Source organism: Globicephala melas, chromosome 10 (genome assembly GCF_963455315.2).
Source record: "Globicephala melas chromosome 10, mGloMel1.2, whole genome shotgun sequence".
Lineage (NCBI taxonomy): Eukaryota > Metazoa > Chordata > Mammalia > Artiodactyla > Delphinidae > Globicephala > Globicephala melas.
In genome coordinates, this window is record NC_083323.1 from 38584277 (window position 1) to 38606428 (window position 22152).

The 22152-nt window shown below is 35.2% G+C and overlaps 1 protein-coding gene across 8 annotated transcripts in view; it reads left to right on the forward strand.

Moving 5' to 3' along the window:
- PPP1R12A (protein phosphatase 1 regulatory subunit 12A) overlaps positions 1-22152 on the forward strand; it is a 158467-nt gene that overhangs the window by 119064 nt on the left and 17251 nt on the right. For 7 of the 8 annotated variants that reach the window (XM_030866210.3, XM_070046380.1, XM_030866212.3 and 4 more), the window contains 7 exons: positions 221-397; positions 6542-6632; positions 8057-8257; positions 8500-8668; positions 11228-11349; positions 15408-15473; positions 21157-21173. In XM_030866210.3, the coding sequence (XP_030722070.1) occupies positions 221-397; positions 6542-6632; positions 8057-8257; positions 8500-8668; positions 11228-11349; positions 15408-15473; positions 21157-21173 (843 nt within the window). The remainder of the gene's footprint in view (positions 1-220; positions 398-6541; positions 6633-8056; positions 8258-8499; positions 8669-11227; positions 11350-15407; positions 15474-21156; positions 21174-22152) is intronic. The other variant, XM_070046381.1, reaches the window with a different exon arrangement.

Here is a 22152-nt window from a genome sequence, read left to right on the forward strand (position 1 = left end):
TTCCTAACTTATGAACTTTCTTTGCATTAAGCTGCTTAAAGTGTAAATTTCTCTTTGACAGCTCTGGGTGAACTTTTTGGTTCATAGATGAAAGATGTCTCACCTTATGTTTTAAAAAAATCCATCCCTGTAGTCACATGTTTTCAGCTGCTAGAAAGTGCTTTCCTTGTTTAGCTGTTTTCCTTTTCTCTTTTTTGTGTTGCTGCTTATGATGCTATAGTACCTCAAATCGTTTGTGGGCTGAGGATAGTACTGAAAAAGAAAAGGACAGTGTTCCTACGGCAGTGACCATTCCTGTTGCTCCAACTGTTGTAAATGCTGCAGCCTCTACCACAACCCTGACTACAACTACTGCTGGCACTGTCTCCTCCACTTCAGAGGTCAGGGAGAGACGCAGGTGTGTAAAGGTCCTAATAGGACTGCTGATATATCTTGCCCAATGATGAAAGTTGTTTGTTTTGCTTGTTTTTTTAATCTTGGGAAGTTGGTGACTATCTCTTCAGTAGGTTAATACATGAGATAACCTAGATCAGCTCAGAACTATGTAAATTGATATAATTAGCAATTATTCGCCTTTAGGCTTGGTAACCCACCTCTGACAGAATTAATGTTCTTGTTTAAAGGCACTGAGCCAGATAGTTGTCTTCATACTTAGCCATCTTAGTTTTAATGATTTATTTAATTCAAAACATTTTTGTGATGAAGATCTAAGCGCATACTCTAAACACATATTAAACAACTCATACTCATGGAAAACTAGATGTAACATGACAAAAACAGGTTTTTTATTCTTCTCATTGTTTCCCCCTTCCACCTCATTATTAAGAAATTTGATGCATGTTTAGCGATTTTTGTTGTTGTTATTTTTGAGAATTTCATTTTAAAATTCTTTTGGTGAAGAATGGCTTCTTATGCATATGTGTAAGCCAAATAATTTTAAGTATGTTAACTACATTCACTTAGTTTTAATTCTGGTACATAGAAGGCACTTATTAATTAAATTTTTTAAAGGGTCTGTGAATTTGTTTTATGTGCTTAAAACATTTTTATGAGCATTGCTCACTTCTTCCTGTTGCAGCCAATTGGTATGGAATCATAGATGTGGAAAGGAATTTACCTATTATCTTTTATGATATCCTTTACAGAAGGAAACTGAGTTCCAGAGATATTAAGTGACTTTTCCACTTTTATGTGGTTAGTAAGATTGAGAGCTAAGGCTAGGCCCAATATTACAGGAGAATCAGTCCAGGGTTCTATTTGCTATATCATGCATAGTCCTAGCTTTGAATTTGGTTTTCCCTCTTGAGAAAGAACATCTTAGGAAACTAAACGTAACCTCTTTAAATATTTTATTCTTGAAAAATTAGCTACATAGCTGATATTTTCCTTAACTAAAATACCAACCAGATTAATTTGGTTTTATTTCTAGCACATAGTATTCATATACAGTCTTATACATCTTTTGTCTCTGATGCCTAGCAAAGTGCGTGGCCTGTTGTAAGTAGTAGCATCCTTATAGTAATATTTGTGGTGAATATATGAAAAGTAACAAAATGTTAAATGTTTTGAAAACTTTTTTAATTAAAAAAAAGTTTTCTTTCCTATCATTACATCTTTAGTTTCTGTCAATATATTTATGCTTCATTTCTATTTTTATGGTGAAATTTAATGATACTTCTCTAACAGCACTACAAGCAGTTAGCATTTTGTGATTTTTGAATACCAGTATAGGTCATATCATATTTTAATTATTCTTGTTTTTCTCTTAAGTTTAGTCAGTTTTAGGTTTTTGAGGTGTTTTCAATGAGACCACATAGCCTACAGAAATTAGAGTTTCATAGGCACTCATCGTTCTCTTCTAGTGAAAATGAATTTGAGGGCTTTGGTTTTTTGGGAGGTGGGGAGCTGAAGGGGAAAAGGTTCAGGAGGTCTTGGTTTTTTACTCCTTGCTGTGCCTTAATCCTAAGGTAAGAGTTCTCTGTGGGTTAGAATTTATTCTTCTGTAAAATGAGATATTTAATTTATATAGTTTTTAACTTCTAGAATCCTTTCTATCTAGCATTCCATACTTTAAAAAAGCTTTTCCAATGACAAAGCCAGTGATTATTTCCCCAAAATCATCAGTTGTTTCAGAACAAGCAAATTATGATTCTTAACCTCAGATTTCTTTATTTTTTATATTGTTGGAAAGTATTGAGTTTCAGCTTTTAGAATAAATCCCGGAAGACTTTAAGATTGAGAATAAATATTTGGTGATATTGTTAGGACAGAGCAGGTTCTCATATCATAAGAAATAAAATATATCTATTGACATTTTTCCGGGTCTACATTACAGAAATTTTGTCTCACTTGCTTCAGTGATGTGTGCAATAATATTAATGTTTGTGTTTTGTTTCATGTCAAATAACTGTTTGCAATTTTGGCCTCGTCTGTCTTTTTTTTTTGGTTGGCCATGCTGCTTGGCTTGTGGGATCTTAGTTCCCCAACCAGGGATTGAACCAGGGCCTTCAGCAGTGAAGGCACAGATCCTAACCACTGGACTGCCAGGGAATTCCCCTGTTTGTCTTTTTAATTAAATTTCATTAATGGTTTCAAAATGTATATAGTTGAAAATTTGCCCCCAAATGTATGTATGGTGATTTAAGAATATACTGTGGCTGAAAAAGATACTAATACATTTATGCCATTTTTAGGTACCCTTACATATGTACTTTTAGATATTATGTAAAGTTACTGTGTACACTATTAAATTCCACATTATTGTTGAATTTTCCTGTTTTTATGGATCAGGTTTGGATGAAAATTTTCTGTTTTTATAAAGATTTCCAATTGATTAATTGGAGGGAGGAGGCATTGGGCAGCAGGGAGGAGAAGGTAGCTTTAAACAGATGGAGCATGGTGAGGTTCCCTGGTGGCCTAGAGGTTAAGATTCCAGGCTTTCACTGCCATGGCCTGGGTTCAATCCCTGATCAGGGAACAGATCCAGCAAGCCTCGCGGGGTGGCAGAATATCTAGATAGATAGATAGATAGATAGGTAGGTGGAGCAAGATGGCAAATTCTTTCATTGCTTAGGCATTTCTAATTCTCCATAGTCTTTTCAAACTGCAAAACAGTGCCTTACTAATAACTTCGTATTTGTAGTATGAGTTCACATGGTTCGGTACAACTACTCTTTTCTACCATTTTCCCTTGGCTCAGCCAGCTCCCATTTGTCTACTTATTTTTTTCCCTCTGGAAGGAAAAATGCTGAGTGAGAAGCAAGGGCTGGTATTCAGTTTTTTAGAGATCTAATTTGGTTGACTAACCAAAATATAAATATTATAAATAAATATAAATATTTCAGCCAATAAATGTCAGGGAAATAATATATAGAATAATTGCTTTTACTGAGGGAAAAAACCTTAATTTAAGAATAACCTTTGGATTGTTCAGAAAATAGTGGGCAATCTAAGACTAGTAAGTAAAATTATATACCCTATACAGTTATACGAAAGAGATCAGTATGACAATATGATATAGTAATGCAATTTGGTATGTTCTGCCATCTTTTTGATGATCACCTCTTTGGAATTAAACACATATTAAAAATATGAATTATTTGTTTTCTCTACATCCTGTTCTTAGAAATCTGCTCTGTATAGACACCTCAAGGAGGAGAAAGGAACTGAATTTCAGATGGGGACTATCAAATATATTTCCTATATTACAAATCGATAGGCTAGGTTTTTATGCTAATTTGGAGCAAATGTTTGTATGGAAATTTTAAATGAACAGATTTTACAAGTCTTTCAGCCAGTAATTTTTATGCCCCTAATCTGCATATGTTAAACCAGATAGGATAAATAGATTTATTAACTTTCATGGCAGCTTGAAAGTATTGAAAAAGAATCTAGGCTTCTTGGGAGAGAGTGTGATGGTTGATAGTGCTATTTGCCATGGGGTAAAGGGGCATAGTGACAATGCAGTTGTTTTAAACTATATATGAAAACTTTGTACATAGTGGAAATAAGAATTCAGTCTTTCATGTCCATTTGTACTTTCAGAGCAGCTCATGAAATGCTGAAGTGATACATGCAGCTGTCTAGGCTGCTATAAACTTTTGTTAAACTAGATTTGCTATCACATTTAGGTTTCTTCTCTTTCTGTTATTTTTTTTTCCTCATCTGGTGGAAGTCCAAAAGGCAGTAAATTGCATAGGACCAGTAGATGCATAAATAAGTGTTAAATGAATGGATGAAAAAAAATAGCCATTTTACAGGCTAATATTTCACAGAGAACTTTTACACGTTTAAAAATGTACCACAAAAGAAAAAAAAACTTTTTCCTGCTTAAATGGTCTTGGAAAATGCTGAGTTAAACACAGTTAAACAGGTTTCTTCCCTTAGTCCTTTTCAGACCCTTTAATATGTTATTTTCCTGGAGAACATTAGAATGTATAGTATTTTCCACATTTATATAATCAACTTCTACAACAAACAATACAAAAATTGTATTCCAGAATTAATGTTTCTTAAACTCTAATAACAAATTTATTGGTTATCCTCTTTCTTGTCCCAGAAAAATCACTGGAGTTGTAATAAAAATGAGAAAGTATCTGTTACAGCTGAATAAAAACCTTAAAACTCAAGAGAATTGATGTATAGACAATAGAAATAATAAAACAATGGGAGAAAAAGGAATATCAAGCTTTTGAGCATCATAGAATGGAGAGAGGGCAGGTATCCTACCAGTTGTATTCATCTCTGGGTTTGTGTGTTGGTACAGATGAAGCCATACAGAATTTCAACTAAGAGAAAGTTAAACTACGGAAATGGTGATAAGCAAAATGTTTTATTTAGTGACTTCTCCCTTGCCTTTCACTTTTAGGGAGACAAATTTTTTTTAATTAAAAAAATTAAAATTTTATTTTATGAACTTAAGTCAGTACTAGTTTTTAATAGAAACAAAATTTGGTAGAATAGAGCTCTTCAATGAAATGCTTCAATTTGATGAGCTGTGCCTTATTGATGAGATAAATGTAGTGCTATTATGATAGCAAAAAGACATAATCATTCAGGATATTCTAGAAACCTAGAGGTAAAAAGTGATAGAAAACATACGGATAAAGAGAAAAAAAAGTTTTATCCTTATGATATAGTGCCATAAGTTATTCAACCGAATACAGAACACAAGTGATACTTTCTCAAAGCAGATGATAAAAACAAGTCAGAATATAGAAGTGATGGGATTTTCATCTAAGTTTGCTGGATGTCTCATTCAAGTAAAAACACCCTCTTGAGAATTTCTTGACTTACCTTGCTTTACAGTTTATCTGTGATTAGAGTAGAAGCAAGAAGAACCAGTCCTCTAGAACTAACTTTAACCAATAAGTAGTAGTTAATTGATGAAATTGAGGCAACCAGGATTGAGGCAACTGTAAATAACTGTAAGGTGTTTGAAGATGTGTTATACTCTCTGAACTTAGAGCTTTAAAGGACACAGAAAAAATAAAACATAAGGCATAAAACAAAGAATAAATTCTAAAGTTTGTTACGAATATGTGAATAGTGTCAGGGAGGTTAAAGAGCAGAATGAATTACAAATTGAGAAGAACACTAAAGTTAACATGAGAGTTTTTAAAAAATAGCATTTGGAGATAGGGGTATGATGATAGGTTATTGATAAACTTAATGAACAACAGAAAATAGAGATACTCAAGTTCAGAATGTTCTCTGAGAAATGTGAGCTAGATGGTAGTAGTATAACTAGATAAAGTGTTAACAATTGAACTTCCCGAATAATATTGATCATTAGAGGGAAGTTTTCTTATGTTGCAGGGCTCTGTCTTGTCTTTGCTTGTTCAACCCTTTAATTCATTATTTACCTCTTGACATAGAGTGCATGCTTTTGAAGTTGTGCATACCGTGTGACAGGATGGAACATAGGCTTAGATTTATAGTATAAAATCTAGTGAACATAAATGCCAAATCCTCTTCTCTGTATCAGAAAATCAGTGACCCAAGAATAAGATGCTGATTTTAAAGCAATTCGTATATAAAAACACTTGAATTTTTAGAGAACTTAAAGTATGAACAAGAGTGTGATGTCTGCCAAAAACATTATTAGTAAATGCACAATGACAAGAATGCAGGGAGTGCTGCTTCCTCACTAGTCATCCTATATCCTAAATATTACATTCAGTCCTTTACCATAAGAAGACATTGACAGTCTAGAGTTTAGCCTTGTAACTTCACATATCATCTAGGATGGTGTTGCAGAAAATCAAGAAAGGAGCTAAGAGGAATGATGTTAACATGGTTTAAAAAAAACCAAAACTGTGGTTAGGAAGAACTTTAAAAATATGTTAATATGAGTAGTTCCAATCTAAAAAACTATCAAATTGCATTGTTGAATTTCAGAGTGGGTTTAACCATTTTCTGAAGACTCTTTCTTAAAATCCATTAAAATGCTAAACTTAAATGTTTCACTTACGCACATTCGTGTATAATTATATTCACAGGTATTGCATCTCCAAGTGACAATTTTTATTTATTACTGTAGATCATACCTCACTCCTGTTAGAGATGAAGAGTCTGAATCCCAAAGAAAAGCAAGATCTAGACAAGCAAGACAGTCTAGAAGATCAACACAGGTATAGTTAATGTGTATAATATATAAAAGTTCAAAATAAATTATCTTTCCCTTTTTCACATTTCTGTGAAAATACTGATGTCACTATATAATATGAGTAAATCTTAAAAAATAAAAGTTGCCTTAGTAATCCTACCATAGCCTTTTTATGTGGCTATACTGTTAATGTTACATTTCGTCTAAGTAGCATATGCCTTTGTATCTCTTTAAGTATTTATTTTTCTATTCCTAATATAGTGTCTGGCTCAGGATATTTGATCAGTGTTAAAATTAATCATATATGATGTCGCATAATTATTAAAGAATTCTATGCGTATTTGGAAGGTATGGGAAATAGGTCTTTTATATTAGGTATATCAAAAAGCTGATATACAAATATGAGAAAAATGTCACTCAAGCTAGTTATCATCTTCTTACCCACTTGCCATTCTCTCTCCTATATCTCTCGTGTCTTCCCTTTCCTACAGTTGAGGGGCTCCAAAGTCCAGATTCAACTGTTTATTTATTTATTTTATTTATTTTTTCGGCCACCTTGGGTCTTAGTTGCAACACGCAGGATCTTCGTTGAGGCATGTGGGATCTTTTCGGTGAGGCACATGGGCTCTTCGTTGCAGCGTGTGGGCTTCTCTCTAGTTGTGGTGTGCGGGTTTTCTCTCTCTAGTTATGGCGCGTGAGCTCCAGGGCATGTGGGCTCTGTAGTTGTGGCGCACAGGCTCCAGAGTGCATGGGCTCAATAGTTTGCAACACGTGGGCTCTCTTGTTGAGGCACGCGAGCTCGGTAGTTGTGGCACACGGGCTTAGTTGCCCCGCAGCATGTGGGATCTTATTTCCCCGACCAGGGATCAGACCCACATGCCCAGCATTGGATGACGGATTCTTTACCACTGGACCACCAGAGAAGTCCCTAGATTCAAGTGTTTAATCCTTGCCATTACTTAACATATTTTTTCTGTCTTCGTGCCTTAACTTCTTGAAATCCAACCTATTCTTTTCAAGACTTAACCTTCAAAAATTACTTCTTTACTGAAATCTTCTCTGTGTGCATATACATATATAGAAACATAAATATATATAAATTTAATACATAAATAATGCATATATTGGCTTTTCCTTCTTTCTCTGAACTTCTTGGGAATATTTATATTCATATGGTCAGTTCCTGTGCTATTCTGTTAATTTCTTGAATACAGAGACAATTTCTCGCACATATTTTATTTCTTTCCCAGTACCTATTATTGTGCTTGCTCATGATGATTCTTCATAGAATGAATGTGACTAGAAATTCTGTTTCAATTTGCAAACCAATTCCAAACATGCATATTTGACTTTTAATACATTCGTATTTAATATATCTACTTATAAAATATTCCTTTGAAATGAGCTTTAATGCCTCTCATAATTAAATTTATCTTTTTTTGCGTGCAGGGGGTGACATTGACTGATCTTCAGGAAGCTGAGAAAACGATAGGAAGGAGTCGTTCTACCCGAACCAGAGAACAAGAAAATGAAGAAAAAGAAAAAGAAGAAAAAGAAAAACAGGATAAAGAGAAGCAAGAAGAAAAGAAGGAGTCAGAAACATCTAGAGAAGATGAATATAAACAAAAGTACTCCAGAACATATGATGAGGTAATAGTATACCAACAACAGCGCTAGATCAGGTGGCACGGATAGTTCTTGTGATTCTCAAAATGCAAGAGATTTATATACTAACAAACCATATACAAAATATTCATAAGGATTTTAACTGGAAATCTAAATTATTTTGACATGATTAGAACGTTACTTTTCCTTTGAAATGAATTTAAGTGTCTTATATGTTTTTATCTATGTTTATATTTCAAATGGTTGTTAATTTTAATGTTTCACAGACTTATCAACGCTACAGACCAGTATCAACTTCAAGTTCAACCACTCCATCCTCTTCACTTTCTACCATGAGCAGTTCACTCTATGCTTCAAGTCAACTAAACAGGCCAAATAGTCTTGTAGGTATAACTTCTGCTTACTCCAGAGGATTAACAAAGGAAAATGAAAGAGGTAAGAAGACCAGATTTTGAAAACACTTTGTTTCCTTCAGATTAATTCTTTGACTTGGTTTTTCCTAGTAGTTTAACAGAAGAGTAACAACATCCTAAACTGGGACTCATTCTACCTAACCAGAAAGAACATGATGGTTGAGAATGAGAAAAGTAGAAAATAAAAACAGAAAATAATGTGGTCTGGCATTGATATGTATATCTTTATTGCCTTCAAAAATCTTTATGTCCATCAACATAGAAAAGTTAGTATAGAAGAACTGGTGGGGTGATTATTTCTAGGAGCAGTTTATTGATTATTTCTAGGAGCAGTTTATTAATGTTTCAAGTCATTTCTTGCATATTATGTAGATATCTTTTAACTGTTTTCTGTGAAATTGTTTTAAACAAAAATCATTTAACTTATGTAATGTCTTTGCCAAAAAAACTTATTTTTATGCTTATTTCTTGAGAAATAGATTTCTTTTTCAGCTGTATATTGGCATATTGATGCTATTAACATTTCCTATTACTTCATATAAGCTTCCTATGTAAACACTAATTAACTCCTCCTTTAAATAAGAGATGGCTACTAAATAAATTATTCCTAATTGTAGGTATTTAATATTTTAAAAGCAAAATCTCGGGCTTCCATGGTGGCGCAGTGGTTAAGAATCCGCCTGCCAATGCAGGGAACACGGGTTCGGGCTCTGGTCTGGGAAGATCCCACATGCCGGCAAGCAACAAAGCCCGTGCGCCACAACTACTGAGCCTGCGCTCTAGAGCCTGTGATCCACAACTACTGAAGCCCATGCACTTAGAGCCCGTGCTCTGCAACAAGAGAAGCCACCGCAATGAGAAACCTGCACACTGCAACGAAGAGTAGCCCCTGCTCGCCGCAACTAGAGAAAAGCCCGCGCACAGCAACAAAGACCCAACGCAGCCAAAAATAAAATTAATTAATTAACATTTTTTTTTAAAAAAGCAAAATTTCATAGTATTAGTCATGATAATATCAGTAATCATGTAGGAATAAACTCAGAAAATTAAATTATTTTCAACTTCCAGCTGGCTTTTCTTTTGTTGGTCATTGAAATATTTCAGTTCTTTAAACCAGTAAGTGTGAGACCCATCTAATGTTTGTAAAAATTTTGAGCAAACATTTAAAGTTAGGGGTATCTGCATAAAAGTTCAGATTTCTGTCTTCTGTTGAAAAGTTGGAAGATACGGCAACACTGGCTCTGAATTCTCACAGGTCAACAATTGATTAGAGCCAAGTAGTAGCAGCCCCACCCCCACCCCTTTGGAGTAGTGCCCTCCTGGCCCATTTTACCTCTTTATGTAACCTGGATGGCCACTCTCTATGTTGGAGTTTGCGACCTTTGCTGTAAACTAATTCTAAAAGCAACTTTAAAACCCCTCTTAATACTGTAATTTTGGGGTTTCTTTTGCTTCTTTTTCTTCACAGCAAGGAGACAATGACACAAGGAGCCTTTTAAAAATCATTTTTAACGTTACTTTGTTCCATATGTCTGGGTTTTTTTTGGTTTTTTTTTTTACAATCTACTTTTTTTGGGGGGCTGCATTGGGTCTTCATTGCTGCGCGAGGGCTCTCTCCAGTTGCAGTAAGCAGGGGCCACTCCTTGTTGCGGTGTGCGGGCCTCTCATTGCGGTGGCTTCTCCTGTTGTGGAGCATGGGCCCTAGGCACGCAGGTTTCAGTAGTTGTGGCTCGTGGGCTCTAGAGCGCAGGCTCAGTAGTTGTGGCACACAGGCTTAGCCGCTCCACGGCATGTGGGATCCTCCTGGACCAGGGATTGAACCCGTGTCCCCAGCATTGGCAGGCAGACTCCCAACCACTGCACCACCAGGGAAGCCCTGTCTACTTTTTACAGCATATTCAGAGGCCCTAATATTCTTCTAGTATGTGAGTCTGAAGCTATTTTAACTATCCCAGGAAGGGAACAAATTTGAAGACTAACATTTGTTTACATTGATTTGTTTTTAATAAAAGATAATTTTTTTCCCAGCAACACAAAAAAAGGTTTGCTCTTAGATACTAATAGAAAATTCAATGACTACTGTATTCATTCTACTGCTGAAGGAAGACTGGGAATGGTAGAAGCAGAAACTGATAAATTCGTATGATGCCCACTAGCTGTTCCATCATTATGCACTGTTTGGTTATAATAACTATCTTGAAGTGTTAATGTTAGGTATAATAACTATCTTCCTGTCAGATGTTAATAACTGGGACCCCATTCTCTTCATAGGATTCAATTATTTTCTGTTCAGCAAATAGTAAGTGTGTCTTTTTAGCAAAATTTTTGTTTTAGGCACTAGAAAAATGAAGTAATTTAAATCAGTTCTTATCTTGATTCTCAAAAACATATCTAATGAGAGATACAGATACATGTTTAAGCCACATGTTATAGGAGCGCTGGGAGGGGCAAAATTTATTTCTGATTAGAGAATTTTAGAAGGCTTCACAAAGGAGGTTGACTTAGAATTATTTTCTAAGTCACACTGCAAAATACTATCAAGATACATGGCTGCCATATGAATAATTTTAATCCTTAACAGAGGGAGAAAAGAGAGAAGAAGAAAAAGAGGGAGAAGATAAATCACAACCTAAATCAATCAGAGAACGACGACGACCAAGAGAGAAAAGAAGATCTACAGGAGTTTCATTCTGGACACAAGATGTGAGAACCTATTAAAATATAACTACTTGATAGTATGCTTAATCTTTCCAAGAATGTACACTAATGATTTCTTATATGCCTCAGATTATATATTCTTTAGATCATCACTATGTGTTTGAGCTGACTTATTTAAATCAGAAGAGTTCTTCTTTACAAGAATAAACAACTACTTAGATTTCTGGTATTAAAAGTAAGAATACTGTCCCAATATTGGAATAAAAATAATAATGGCTGCAGCTCAGTGTACAAATGTTGATTATTGTATAATGGCTAAACTGCTCATTTATCTTAGCGGTTCTTGAAAGAAAGTTGCTTTACATTTAATCCTATTTTCATGAATATGATTATGATATACATAACAATTATTTCCATCTCAAGTGATGCTGGATAGATGCAGTGCTTTACTTATCAAATTATAACAATCCTATAAATTTAATTTTTTTTCTTGATTCCTGATTGTATGCCTGACATTGATATTCGTATGCAAGAGAAAGAAGAGGTGTGGGGTAACGTGGTTAAAGTGAAATTTATACTGTTTCAATACAACATATACCTACACGAAGGCAAAAATAATTTGGTTTTGGGAGGATTGTTTTTTTAGCCAGTTGATTTTTTTTTCATTAAAAAAATTTTTTAATACAGAAAAGTTCAAACATAAAAAAGTATATGGCCCTACCCCAGGTATTTATTGTTTAAACTAAATCCCCACCACTTTCCCAACTCCCATATTATTTTGAAGAAAATCTTAGTAATATCATTTTATATGTAAAAACTTCATTCTGTATTTTTTTTTTATTTTTTGCGGTACACGGGCCTCTCACTGCTGTGGCCTCTCCCGCTGCGGAGCAACAGGCTCCGGACGCGCAGGCTCAGCGGCCATGGCTCACTGGCACAGCCGCTCCGCGGCATGTGGGATCCTCCCGGACCGGGGCACAAACCCGCGTCCCCTGCATCAGCAGGCGGACTCCCAACCACTGCGCCACCAGGGAAGCCCTCAGTCTGTATTTTTAAGAAATAAGGACACCTTTTTTAAAAATATTAGAATTTTATTTTTAAAAAATAATAAAAGTAACCACAATACGTTATCATATAATAAGTGATCACAATACCATGATCATGTTTATTTTTAAATAAATTGACAATAAATCCTTAATATTGAATATTCAGTCAGTTTTAATGTCCTGTTGACTCATATTACCATAAATGGTTTATTGTAATTTTATTTTATTTTTTAAATAGTTATTTTATTTATTTTTGGTTTTTTTTAAATCTACAATTCCTGAATCTTTCTGGGCATATGGCTAGAATTTATTTGCTCTGTTGCGAGACCCTCCTCAGTAGGCATTTAGTGTTAGATTTCTCAGTTTTGCCATAGACTGTTTTATTTTTGGCTGCGTTGGGTTGTTGCGCATGGGCTTTCTCTAACTGTGGTGAGTGGGAGCTACTCTTTGTTGCGGTGCTCGGCCTTCTCATTGCAGTGGCTTCTCTTGTTATGGAGCACAGGCTCTAGGCACACGGGCTTCAGTAGTTGCAGGGTGTGGGCTCAGTAGTTGTGGCTCGGGGGCTCTAGAGCGCAGGGTCAGTAGTTGTGGTGCACGGGCTTAGTTGCTCCACGGCATGTGGGATCTTCCCAGACCAGGACTCGAACCTGTGTCCCCTGCATTGGCAGGCAGATTCTCACTGCGCCACCAGGGAAGTCCTAAATAGTTATTTATTTATTTATTTTGGCATCGCCAGGTCTTAGTTGCAGCATGCGGGGTCTTTTAGTTGAGGCATGAGGACTCTTAGTTGCGGCATGTGAACTCTCAGTTGCGGCATGCGTGCGGGATCTAGTTCCCCGACCAGGGATCAAACCCGGGCCCCCTGCATTGGGAGCACAGTCTTACCCACTGGACCACCAGGGAAGTCCCTGTTCTAATTTTATACTTTGCTAATTTGAGTAGAAACCAAATAAGGACCATACATTATGATTAGTTATTTCTTTAAAGTCTCTTGTAATCAGTTATGTCCTCCATCTCTTTTTTTCTTACAGTTATTTTTTAATGAACTGGGTTATATCCCTGAACTGTAGTTTAACACAGTCATGTAGCTTTTTATGTTTCCTATAAATTGGTAGTTTGAGGTAGAGAAATGATCAGATTTTGGTTCAGTATTTTCTTGGCAGGGTGTTTTGTCCTCTGTCAGGAAGTACATGATGTCTGGTTGATTCTCACTGATTGCCCAGTAACATTTTAATAGGAGTAACATAAAACCTCACAGTCTTAGCACCTTAACATAGTAACTCTTACTATTTAAAAATTATCTTTTTAATAACTTATATGTATTAGGGGGTTAACAGGCAAAGTTTTATTATATGGTATTTATTTTTCCCCAATTTTATTTATACCAGCTCTCCCTTCAAAAATCCACTTTCTGGAGTCATACACTTAACCAGCATTATAAGAATTCTTCCTGAGATCCATATGGGCAATACTCATCTTTTTAATTTGAGCTTGCGTTGAATTGTGTTCTAATCAACCATCAGCACAAGTCTCCTTCCCTTTTCATGGCCTCATGATTGAACCTATGTCAGAAAATATACAAAAAGAACCAAGGGCTCTGTCAAAGATAAGGTAGTGTTTTTACTCTGTTATATTATTAGGTTTCCTTTTTTTTTTTTCTTAGTTACTACTTTTCAGGACCTCTGAGCCTCCCCACTTTTTTTTTTTCTTTTTAAATAAATTTATTTATTTTTGGCTGCGGTGGGTTTTCGTTGCTGCGCTCGGGCTTTCTCTAGTTGCGGCAAGTGGGGGCTACTCTTTGTTGCGGTGCACGGGCTTCTCATTGCGGTGGCTTCTCTTGTTGTGGAGCACGGGCTCTAGGCACGCGGGCTCAGTAGTCGTGGCTCACAGGCTCTAGAGTGCAGGCTCAGTAGTTGTGGCGCATGGGCTTAGTTGCTCCACGGCATGTGGGATCTTCCTGGACCAGGGATCAAACTCGTGTCCCCTGCATTGGCAGGCGGATTCTTAACCACTGTGCCACCAGAGAAGTCCCCCTCCCCACTTTTTAAATTTCCAGTTCCTGTGTTCTTCACAGGAAGAAACAGTAACGCATAAAGACAATTAGTTCGTGTTGCGGAATTAGTACATTTATATTAATAAGTAATACTGGCATTAGGAGCATTGATTTCTCCTGTTCACTTAGTAACTTCACATATCATTTTTGCTAGGTACCACATGATAGTTTGTACAAAGATCCTCTATAATCCTTAGGGCAATTCTATAAGGTTTTTATCCCCACTTGTGGAGGAGATAACTGTGGCTCAAAATTTTTTTTAATAAATTTACACTAAGTCACAGAGCTGAAAATAGCTGTACCAGTGTGAAATAGGATGATTTAGTTTTAAAGCCTGCGGTATTTTTATAGTGAGCCTGAGCCAGATATGTTTGATTGCAAATTTCCCTTTTCTTTCAGTCCTTTATGGTTTGTTGAGATGTTCAGGCCTTCTAGTAGAACATTCCTATTGTCTGGGAGTCTAGGTTTTTAGCCTACTGAGACCTTAGTTTTCTATTTGGTGTGCTGTAAATTCCCAAAAAATTTCTAGATAGCTGAACTACCTAAATATAATAGGACCATTGTATAAATCTTGCCAAGCTTATAGAATAGAGTTTTTCTTACTTAATGAGTTTCCTATTTTTGCTCCCTCATTATAGTTGAGCAGCTACATAGTATCTATATTGACTATTAAAGTACACGCCGTAACATTACAATATAAAATTGAGTATCATCTTTTTCATGCTAAGCCTCCAGCTTCCTCATCCCCAGTATGTGTTTCCTAAATCAGAATGTTAGGTAGATGGTCTTTCTTCACCGTATACACTAACCTACTTATATTGTACCATGCAGACAAAATAGGCTTCCTCTAAATAAGACAAAAAATGTCACACTTAAAAAAGTTTTCCTTTTGATCCATTTCCTGTTAGGTTTTTCTCAAGGGTCCTTTTAAATTACAAAAACCCTAATGTATTTAAATATTAACCGTTTGAAATTTATCTTTACTTTTCTAAAATCTATTTTAGAGTGATGAAAATGAACAAGAACAACAATCTGATACAGAAGAGGGATCCAATAAGAAAGAAACTCAGGTAAATAACATTATTTTTTGTATTTAGAAGTATTCGTATTTTTTAAGGGTTACTTTTTACTTGTGTTTATATTTATTCATGTCAGACAGTTACTGCACACTGTACCTGCCTGCTGGGGGTAGACCATCAGTGGTTTTCTGGAATCAGGCGTGGAGGGACTGGAAAGGGGCACAAAGAGTATTTTAGAGACATTGGGAATTGTTCTAGATCTTGATTGTAGAGGTATTTTTTTGGATATACACAACTGTCAAAACTCATCAAACTGTGTTCTCTAAGTGGATGTAGTTTATTGTATGAACCTTCAAAGTTGAAAAGAAATATGTAAATTAACCTTCAAAGTTGAAAAGAAAAAACAAAGAAGAGAATACAGTTTTCCACTGCTGTCCAAAAGTAGAGTGTTCCATAATCTTCAGTAAGCCACATAAAGTGAAGAGGGAATTACCTTAGGACACATCTTGCTACCGGATGCAAGAGATAAATTGAGATAAATCGCGGTGCTCAAAGACACAGTCCAAAGCTGTGGCAGCTTAAACTGAGTGTAGTTCCCAGGGAAGGAGCTTGGCGGTGTCTCTTTTGCTGCTGAGGGTGTGCTGCCTCTATAATGGCTCGCTGTAAAACATGTTGAGTACTGTTTGCACTTTTTGCCTTTTTTCGTAAAAGCAAAGTGGCGTAAACGAACTTTTGAAAAGCAGGGGCTACCTGTAATAACCTTTGACCAAAGAAAAGTATCTAAAGAATATCCAGAAGTAGTGCATACCTTACCAGATCCAGACTTTAGTTTTGTAAATGGCAAAGTTGTATTCTGGAGAAGATAATAGGTCATTTTAACTTGCTTTACATTTGTTTAGAAATGTAGTGTCTCTAAAGGATTTTACATTCATTATCACAGCTGATCTTCCTCAATAATCTTCAGGAAAAGCCCCCCCACCTCGCCCCCTCAGTATTGATGAAGAAACTAAGGCAAGTTTGAATGACAAGGTTGCATAGCTAGCAAATGATGAAAGTTTCTTCCCGCTAGTTTTTTTGCCCCTCTGTTCCCTATTGTTTGGCTGTGCACAAAGCTGACATACTTAGAAGAGCTGTATTCACATAAGGGTAGATCTGTACAACATAAGTTAGTCTTAATCTTTTATACTCAGCACTGTCTAGCCTGAAATCGTATTCTGATCATATTTTCTTCATTTTGACTTGGCGTTCCTACATAAAGCTGTTAAAATTACTTTCAATCGCAGGAATCTACAATAATGTGAAGTGCCCAGAAGTTGGTTCTCTGTGCTAGGTGACTCTGGACATTACTCTTAGGGCCTATTTTGACCCAAAAGTTACTTTTATTTTACCTTTAGATAGCCAGACAGATTGAGAAATTAATTACTAACAAGGGTAAATTATTTGCAGGGCAAAAGTTTTGTCATTTTTAAACCCTTTGCCTATCAGTTGTCAGCACTCCCCCATTTCACCTATGCCTCTTCTTTATTATATTCTGTAAACTTGTCCATCATCTTCCTTGCCCATTGGTACACTATGAACTCCCATCTTTCAAGGAAAAACAATGGACAGGTAAACAAAAGCAAAGGAATTAGTAAACCATCTCCAGCTGACCCTTCTCACTGCCATATCACCCAGATCTCCTATCCCAGTAGGCTGGGATAGGAGGGGAAAGATATTCTGGCTTACAAAGTTTTCTGGCTTACAAATTTTGAAGCATATTGATATATGTTGTATTTAAGTTTTACTGTTAAAATTATACATGAGATACATTAAGGTTGAGTAGAATATTGTTTCTATGAAGAAAATTTTTCTTAGTTCCAAACAATTTAAATAGTCTTTGTTCATTTTAAAACTAGAGGATTGTTTGGATCTTACTTTGTTCTAGCATTTTTTTCAGTTACAAGTAATGCAAAACCCAGCTTAAACTGGATTAAACAAAGAGAATTTTTTATAATTCAGTTATATTACACAACCCTCTATGTCAGACAAGGCCTACCACTGATATATTGCAGCCTTTTTGCTGCTAATGTGGGCTACGTACCATCTCATCTAAACTTAATGACTGCTGTACCATGAGGAAAAGGAAGAGTGGAGGTTAAGACACTAACCCATAGTGTCTTTACAATAGACTAGAAAAGTGCTTCCACTAAATAAGTGTTGCTCTCTTATGAAAATTTGTAGCATCAGCCCTTTTTTTTTCTGTGAAAAAGTATGAGCAATACAATTGTTCGGTGCATTTTATCATTACCTCAGAAGTGTGTTTGATAAACAAAACTTGTATTCAGTTTATAGAATCCCTGTTCACCAATTTGAAAAATGGCTTTGTAGCATATACTTTTTCGCTTCAAACTAAATTGTAAGTTGCCGAAAAGTTGTTAAATATTTTGAATTACCTGTGAAGCTACCTTCAAGATATAAATTAAAATTAAGGTGAAATTTGAATTACTTTATCATAATATGGTTCATTCTTTCCAAAAATGGGGCTTCTGTTGCTTGGGTTATTATAATTTGCTTTCATTAAACTATTGGATGATAAAACTTTTACCATGAAAAGAACATTAGTAATAAATCAAAAATTTAAGTAAGACAGACACCAAGGCGAGAAACTAAAAAGAAAAGATTAGCAGATTTGATTATTTAAACATGTAAAGCTAGAAAATGGCAAAAAAGATGCCCTTATTAAAATTGAGACACATTTGCTCAGTTAAAAGTAAATAAGCTGGGGCTTCCCTGGTGGCACAGTGGTTGAGAGTCCACCTGCCGATGCAGGGGACATGGGTTCGTGCCCCGGTCCAGGAAGATCCCACATGCCGCGGAGCGGCTGGGCCCATGAGCCATGGCCGCTGAGCCTGTGCGTCTGTAGCCTGTGCTCCGCAATGGGAGAGGCCACAACAGTGAGAGGCCCACGTACCGCAAAAAAAAAAAAAGTAAATAAGCTGGACTTCCCTGATGGTGCAGTGGTTATGAATCCGCCTGCCAATGCAGGGGATACGGGTTCGATCCCTGGTCCAGGAAGATCCCACAGGCCGTGGAGCAACTAAGCCCATGCGCCACAACTACTGAGCCTGTGCCCTAGAGCCCGTGAGCCACAACTGCTGAAGCCTGTGCGCCTAGAGCCCATGCTCCACAACAAAAGAAGCCACCGCAGTGAGAAGCCCACGCACCGCAGCGAAGAGTAGCCCCCACTTGCCGCAACTAGAGGAAGCCTGTGCGCAGCAATGAAAACCCAATGCAGCCATAAATAAATAAATAAATTTTTAAAAAGTAAATAAGCTTAGCCCTCTTTTGTAGCACTTAAAAGATATTTGTACTATTTAAAAGACAGTAAAACAGAGGCAGAATCCATGAAATTTATAAATGTTACAAAAGAAGAAATATAAATGGCCAACAAGCTTAAAGTACATTTACTCTCATTAATAACCAAACAATTAATACAAAAGTGAAATTGGCAAAGGTTAATAATGCTTAGGTTTGGCGTGATTAGTATTGAAATAGGCATTTTCATATAAGATTTTGGGATTATAATTAATATGTTTTCTTGGGAAATCAGTTTAGCAGTACAAATCTGAAGGCTTGAGAAAAAGTTCATGCCTTTTAGCTTAGCAATTCCACTTTGAGAAATATATTCCCAATGAAATGACTTAAGTTTGGAAAAACAAGTCTAAAGTGTTAACAGCAGCATGGCTCTTGAAGCAAAATATTGAAAACATCCTCATTGTCTATTAGTTGGGAATATATCAGAATGTATTTGCATGGATAGATATTTTATGTGTTCACAAAGATATGTATACAGAAAAGATTAACAGTGGTTATCTAGGGTGTTTGAGAGATGGGGAATTATAGAGGAACTTTTTATACTGTGGTATTTTATATGAGCTTATGGTACTGTAATCAGAAAAACTTAAAGGGCATTTTTACTTTGGAAAAATAATTTTAAAACACATGGAACCACAAGGACATTATGCTAAGTGAAATAAGCAGGTCACAAGAAACACATAGTGTATGATTCCACTTAAATGAGGTACCTAGAGTATTCAAACTCATGGGTAGCAGAAAGTAGAATTGTGGTTGCCGGGAGCTAGGGGTAGGAGGATATGGGGATTTGTTTAATGAGTATAAAATCACAGTTTTGCAAGATGAAAAAAATTCTAGAGAGCTGTTGCACAACAGTGTGAATATTGTCAGCGCTACTGAACTATACTCTTAAAAGTGGCTTACATGGTATGTTTTGTTTTATGTGCTTTCTACTACAATTTTTAAAATATAAAACATAACCAATACTTTAAAAACCATGCTTTTTAAAGGCAAAGAAATAGAATTTGAGTGATTTCTGTGACTACTTGGAGTTTTTATTTATTCTTAAATTTTAAATCAGTGAACCAGAGTGCAGACTGTGAGGTGAGATGTGATGTTTTCATTTGATATGTATACATTTTATTTCATGTGTGGCTAGTTTCCTGAATTTGGATAAATAATATCTTTTGTTTGTTTCTGCTCTTTTTTTAAATTGAGATATAATTGACATATAACATTATATTAGTTGCACATGTACAAAGTTGTTATTTAATATTTGTGTATTGTGAAATGATTAGCACAATAAGTCCAGTTAACATCATCACCACACATAAGTACAAGTTTTTTTTCTTGTGATAAGAACTTTCAAAATCTACTCTTTTAGCAGCTTATGAATTTGAATGATATCATGAAAATTGAAATTTAACTTCAAAATTGTTCATTATTATAAAACTAAAGAATAAATCAATAAAGTAAAGCATTACATCAAAAAAATAGGAAGCAGGTAAGAAATTGGTTTTGCAAAGGAAACTTAAATAGACTTAGGAAGACATTTTTAGTCTGAATGAGACTTCAGACAGTCCCAAAGGAACCCAGTAATTTCACAGTGCATTCAGGGTAAGTATAAATATCTAATTTCAGAAATTTAACAAACCGTTTCTGAATAGTTATTTTATAGAAAATTATAGATTGCGTGTTTCAGTAGAAAGAGAAAGAGCTAAAGATGACCATCCCCAAAAAATTCTTTGACTTCAATAAGACTATTTTATCCTATTAATCATTTCACTATTTAGATAAGAAGAGTTTTGGAACTTCAGTATAGCATACCACTTGCTTAAGAAAATTAATTATAATTTCCTGTCTCCTAATTGCTAAACTTTGAAGGAACGTATAGCTGGATTTCCAGAAAATAAATTTTAAGCAAAATATGTATATACTGTCATACATAAAATACTTTAGGCATTCATTTGTTTGTCTCCGATGGCCTCAAAAACAAAAATGGGAAAGATAATTGCTTTGAGATGTCCCATAATAAACTTGCATTTCTTAATATAAATGTTACTTTTTCCTGCTAAACAGGTTGTAAGTAATGGATATGTCTTAGTCTCTCTTTTTTTTCCTTCTAATTAAAAAAATAATGTATGGTGCCATTTTGTAGAAATTCGCAAAATATGACTATAAATTGGCAAATGTAATTGTATAGTATTAGACAAGTAGAAATATACAGTGACTGTTCTAGAATTTCTTTGTAAGAACAACTACATTAAAGTGTATATAATAAATAGGTGTTAGTTTAATAGTGTGAAAATAGTATTGATGTTAAATTTTCTTGATAAATCAATAAGTTACTTTAATGAAAGCATAAAAATTTAGTTATGCTTATGTTTTTCTCTCTTTATAGACGGATTCCATTTCTAGGTATGTTTTACTTTTTTTTTTTCTTTTCTTTTACTGACCTTTTACTCATTTTTATCCTTTCTAAAAATATATTTCTAGATATTTATAAATTTTTTAAGTTGGTAGAATTATTTTAATAATAAAAAAATCTGTAGATATTTAGATGACCTGATAAGTGTTAATAGCTTTCTTTATCAATGGCTTTACTTCTAGTTCAATAGTTACAGTAAGTCACTAAGAAAGACTTTTTCTCAGATCTTTGCAACAGTGATAACTTTTCTTAGTTTTCCTAACCATCCTAAGTTACTTCAACACTGACCATCTCATTATTCACATCAGAGACTGATGAAACCCACCAGAAATTTATTTCACTAGGTATTCAGAATCTTCTCTTTTATCCCTGCTTCAGATAAAAGAAAACCAATGAAGACACTTTTTAAAAGTGTCATCTAGCTCAAATTGTTCATCTTTTCAGAGAACCTCCACAATATCCTTGAATCTAATTTTTGTTCCTCTTGCCCATAATTGTTAACCAAAGCTTTGGAAAAACTAAGAACAAATTTTTATATACTGATGATTCTATTGAATTGAAGTGTAGAGGCAGTAGCATTTATCAGAAAAAGTAACACAAATTCAGAACTAGATAATAAGAGGATCCTCATTTTCAAATGAGATATGTTCTTCTTGTTTAGGACAAACTGTTCTGTTGTCCCTCGGTATCCCTGAGGGATTGGTTCCAGGATTCCCCCCCCCCCCTTCCCGCCCCGGCTTCCGCAGCGGATACCAAAATTCACAGACAATCAAGTCCCTTATATAAAATGGCATAGTACTATCTATCACTTCGGATAGACTAGTTAGTTCATCATCTAAAATGTTACTAATTTTAAAATACAATTGTATGCCACTTAAAAAAAGGAAAAGTGCTACCAGTTAAACTATAATACCCATCAATTGTAAGCCTTGTTCTGATTTTAGAGATGTTAAAATGTGGGGGAAAAAA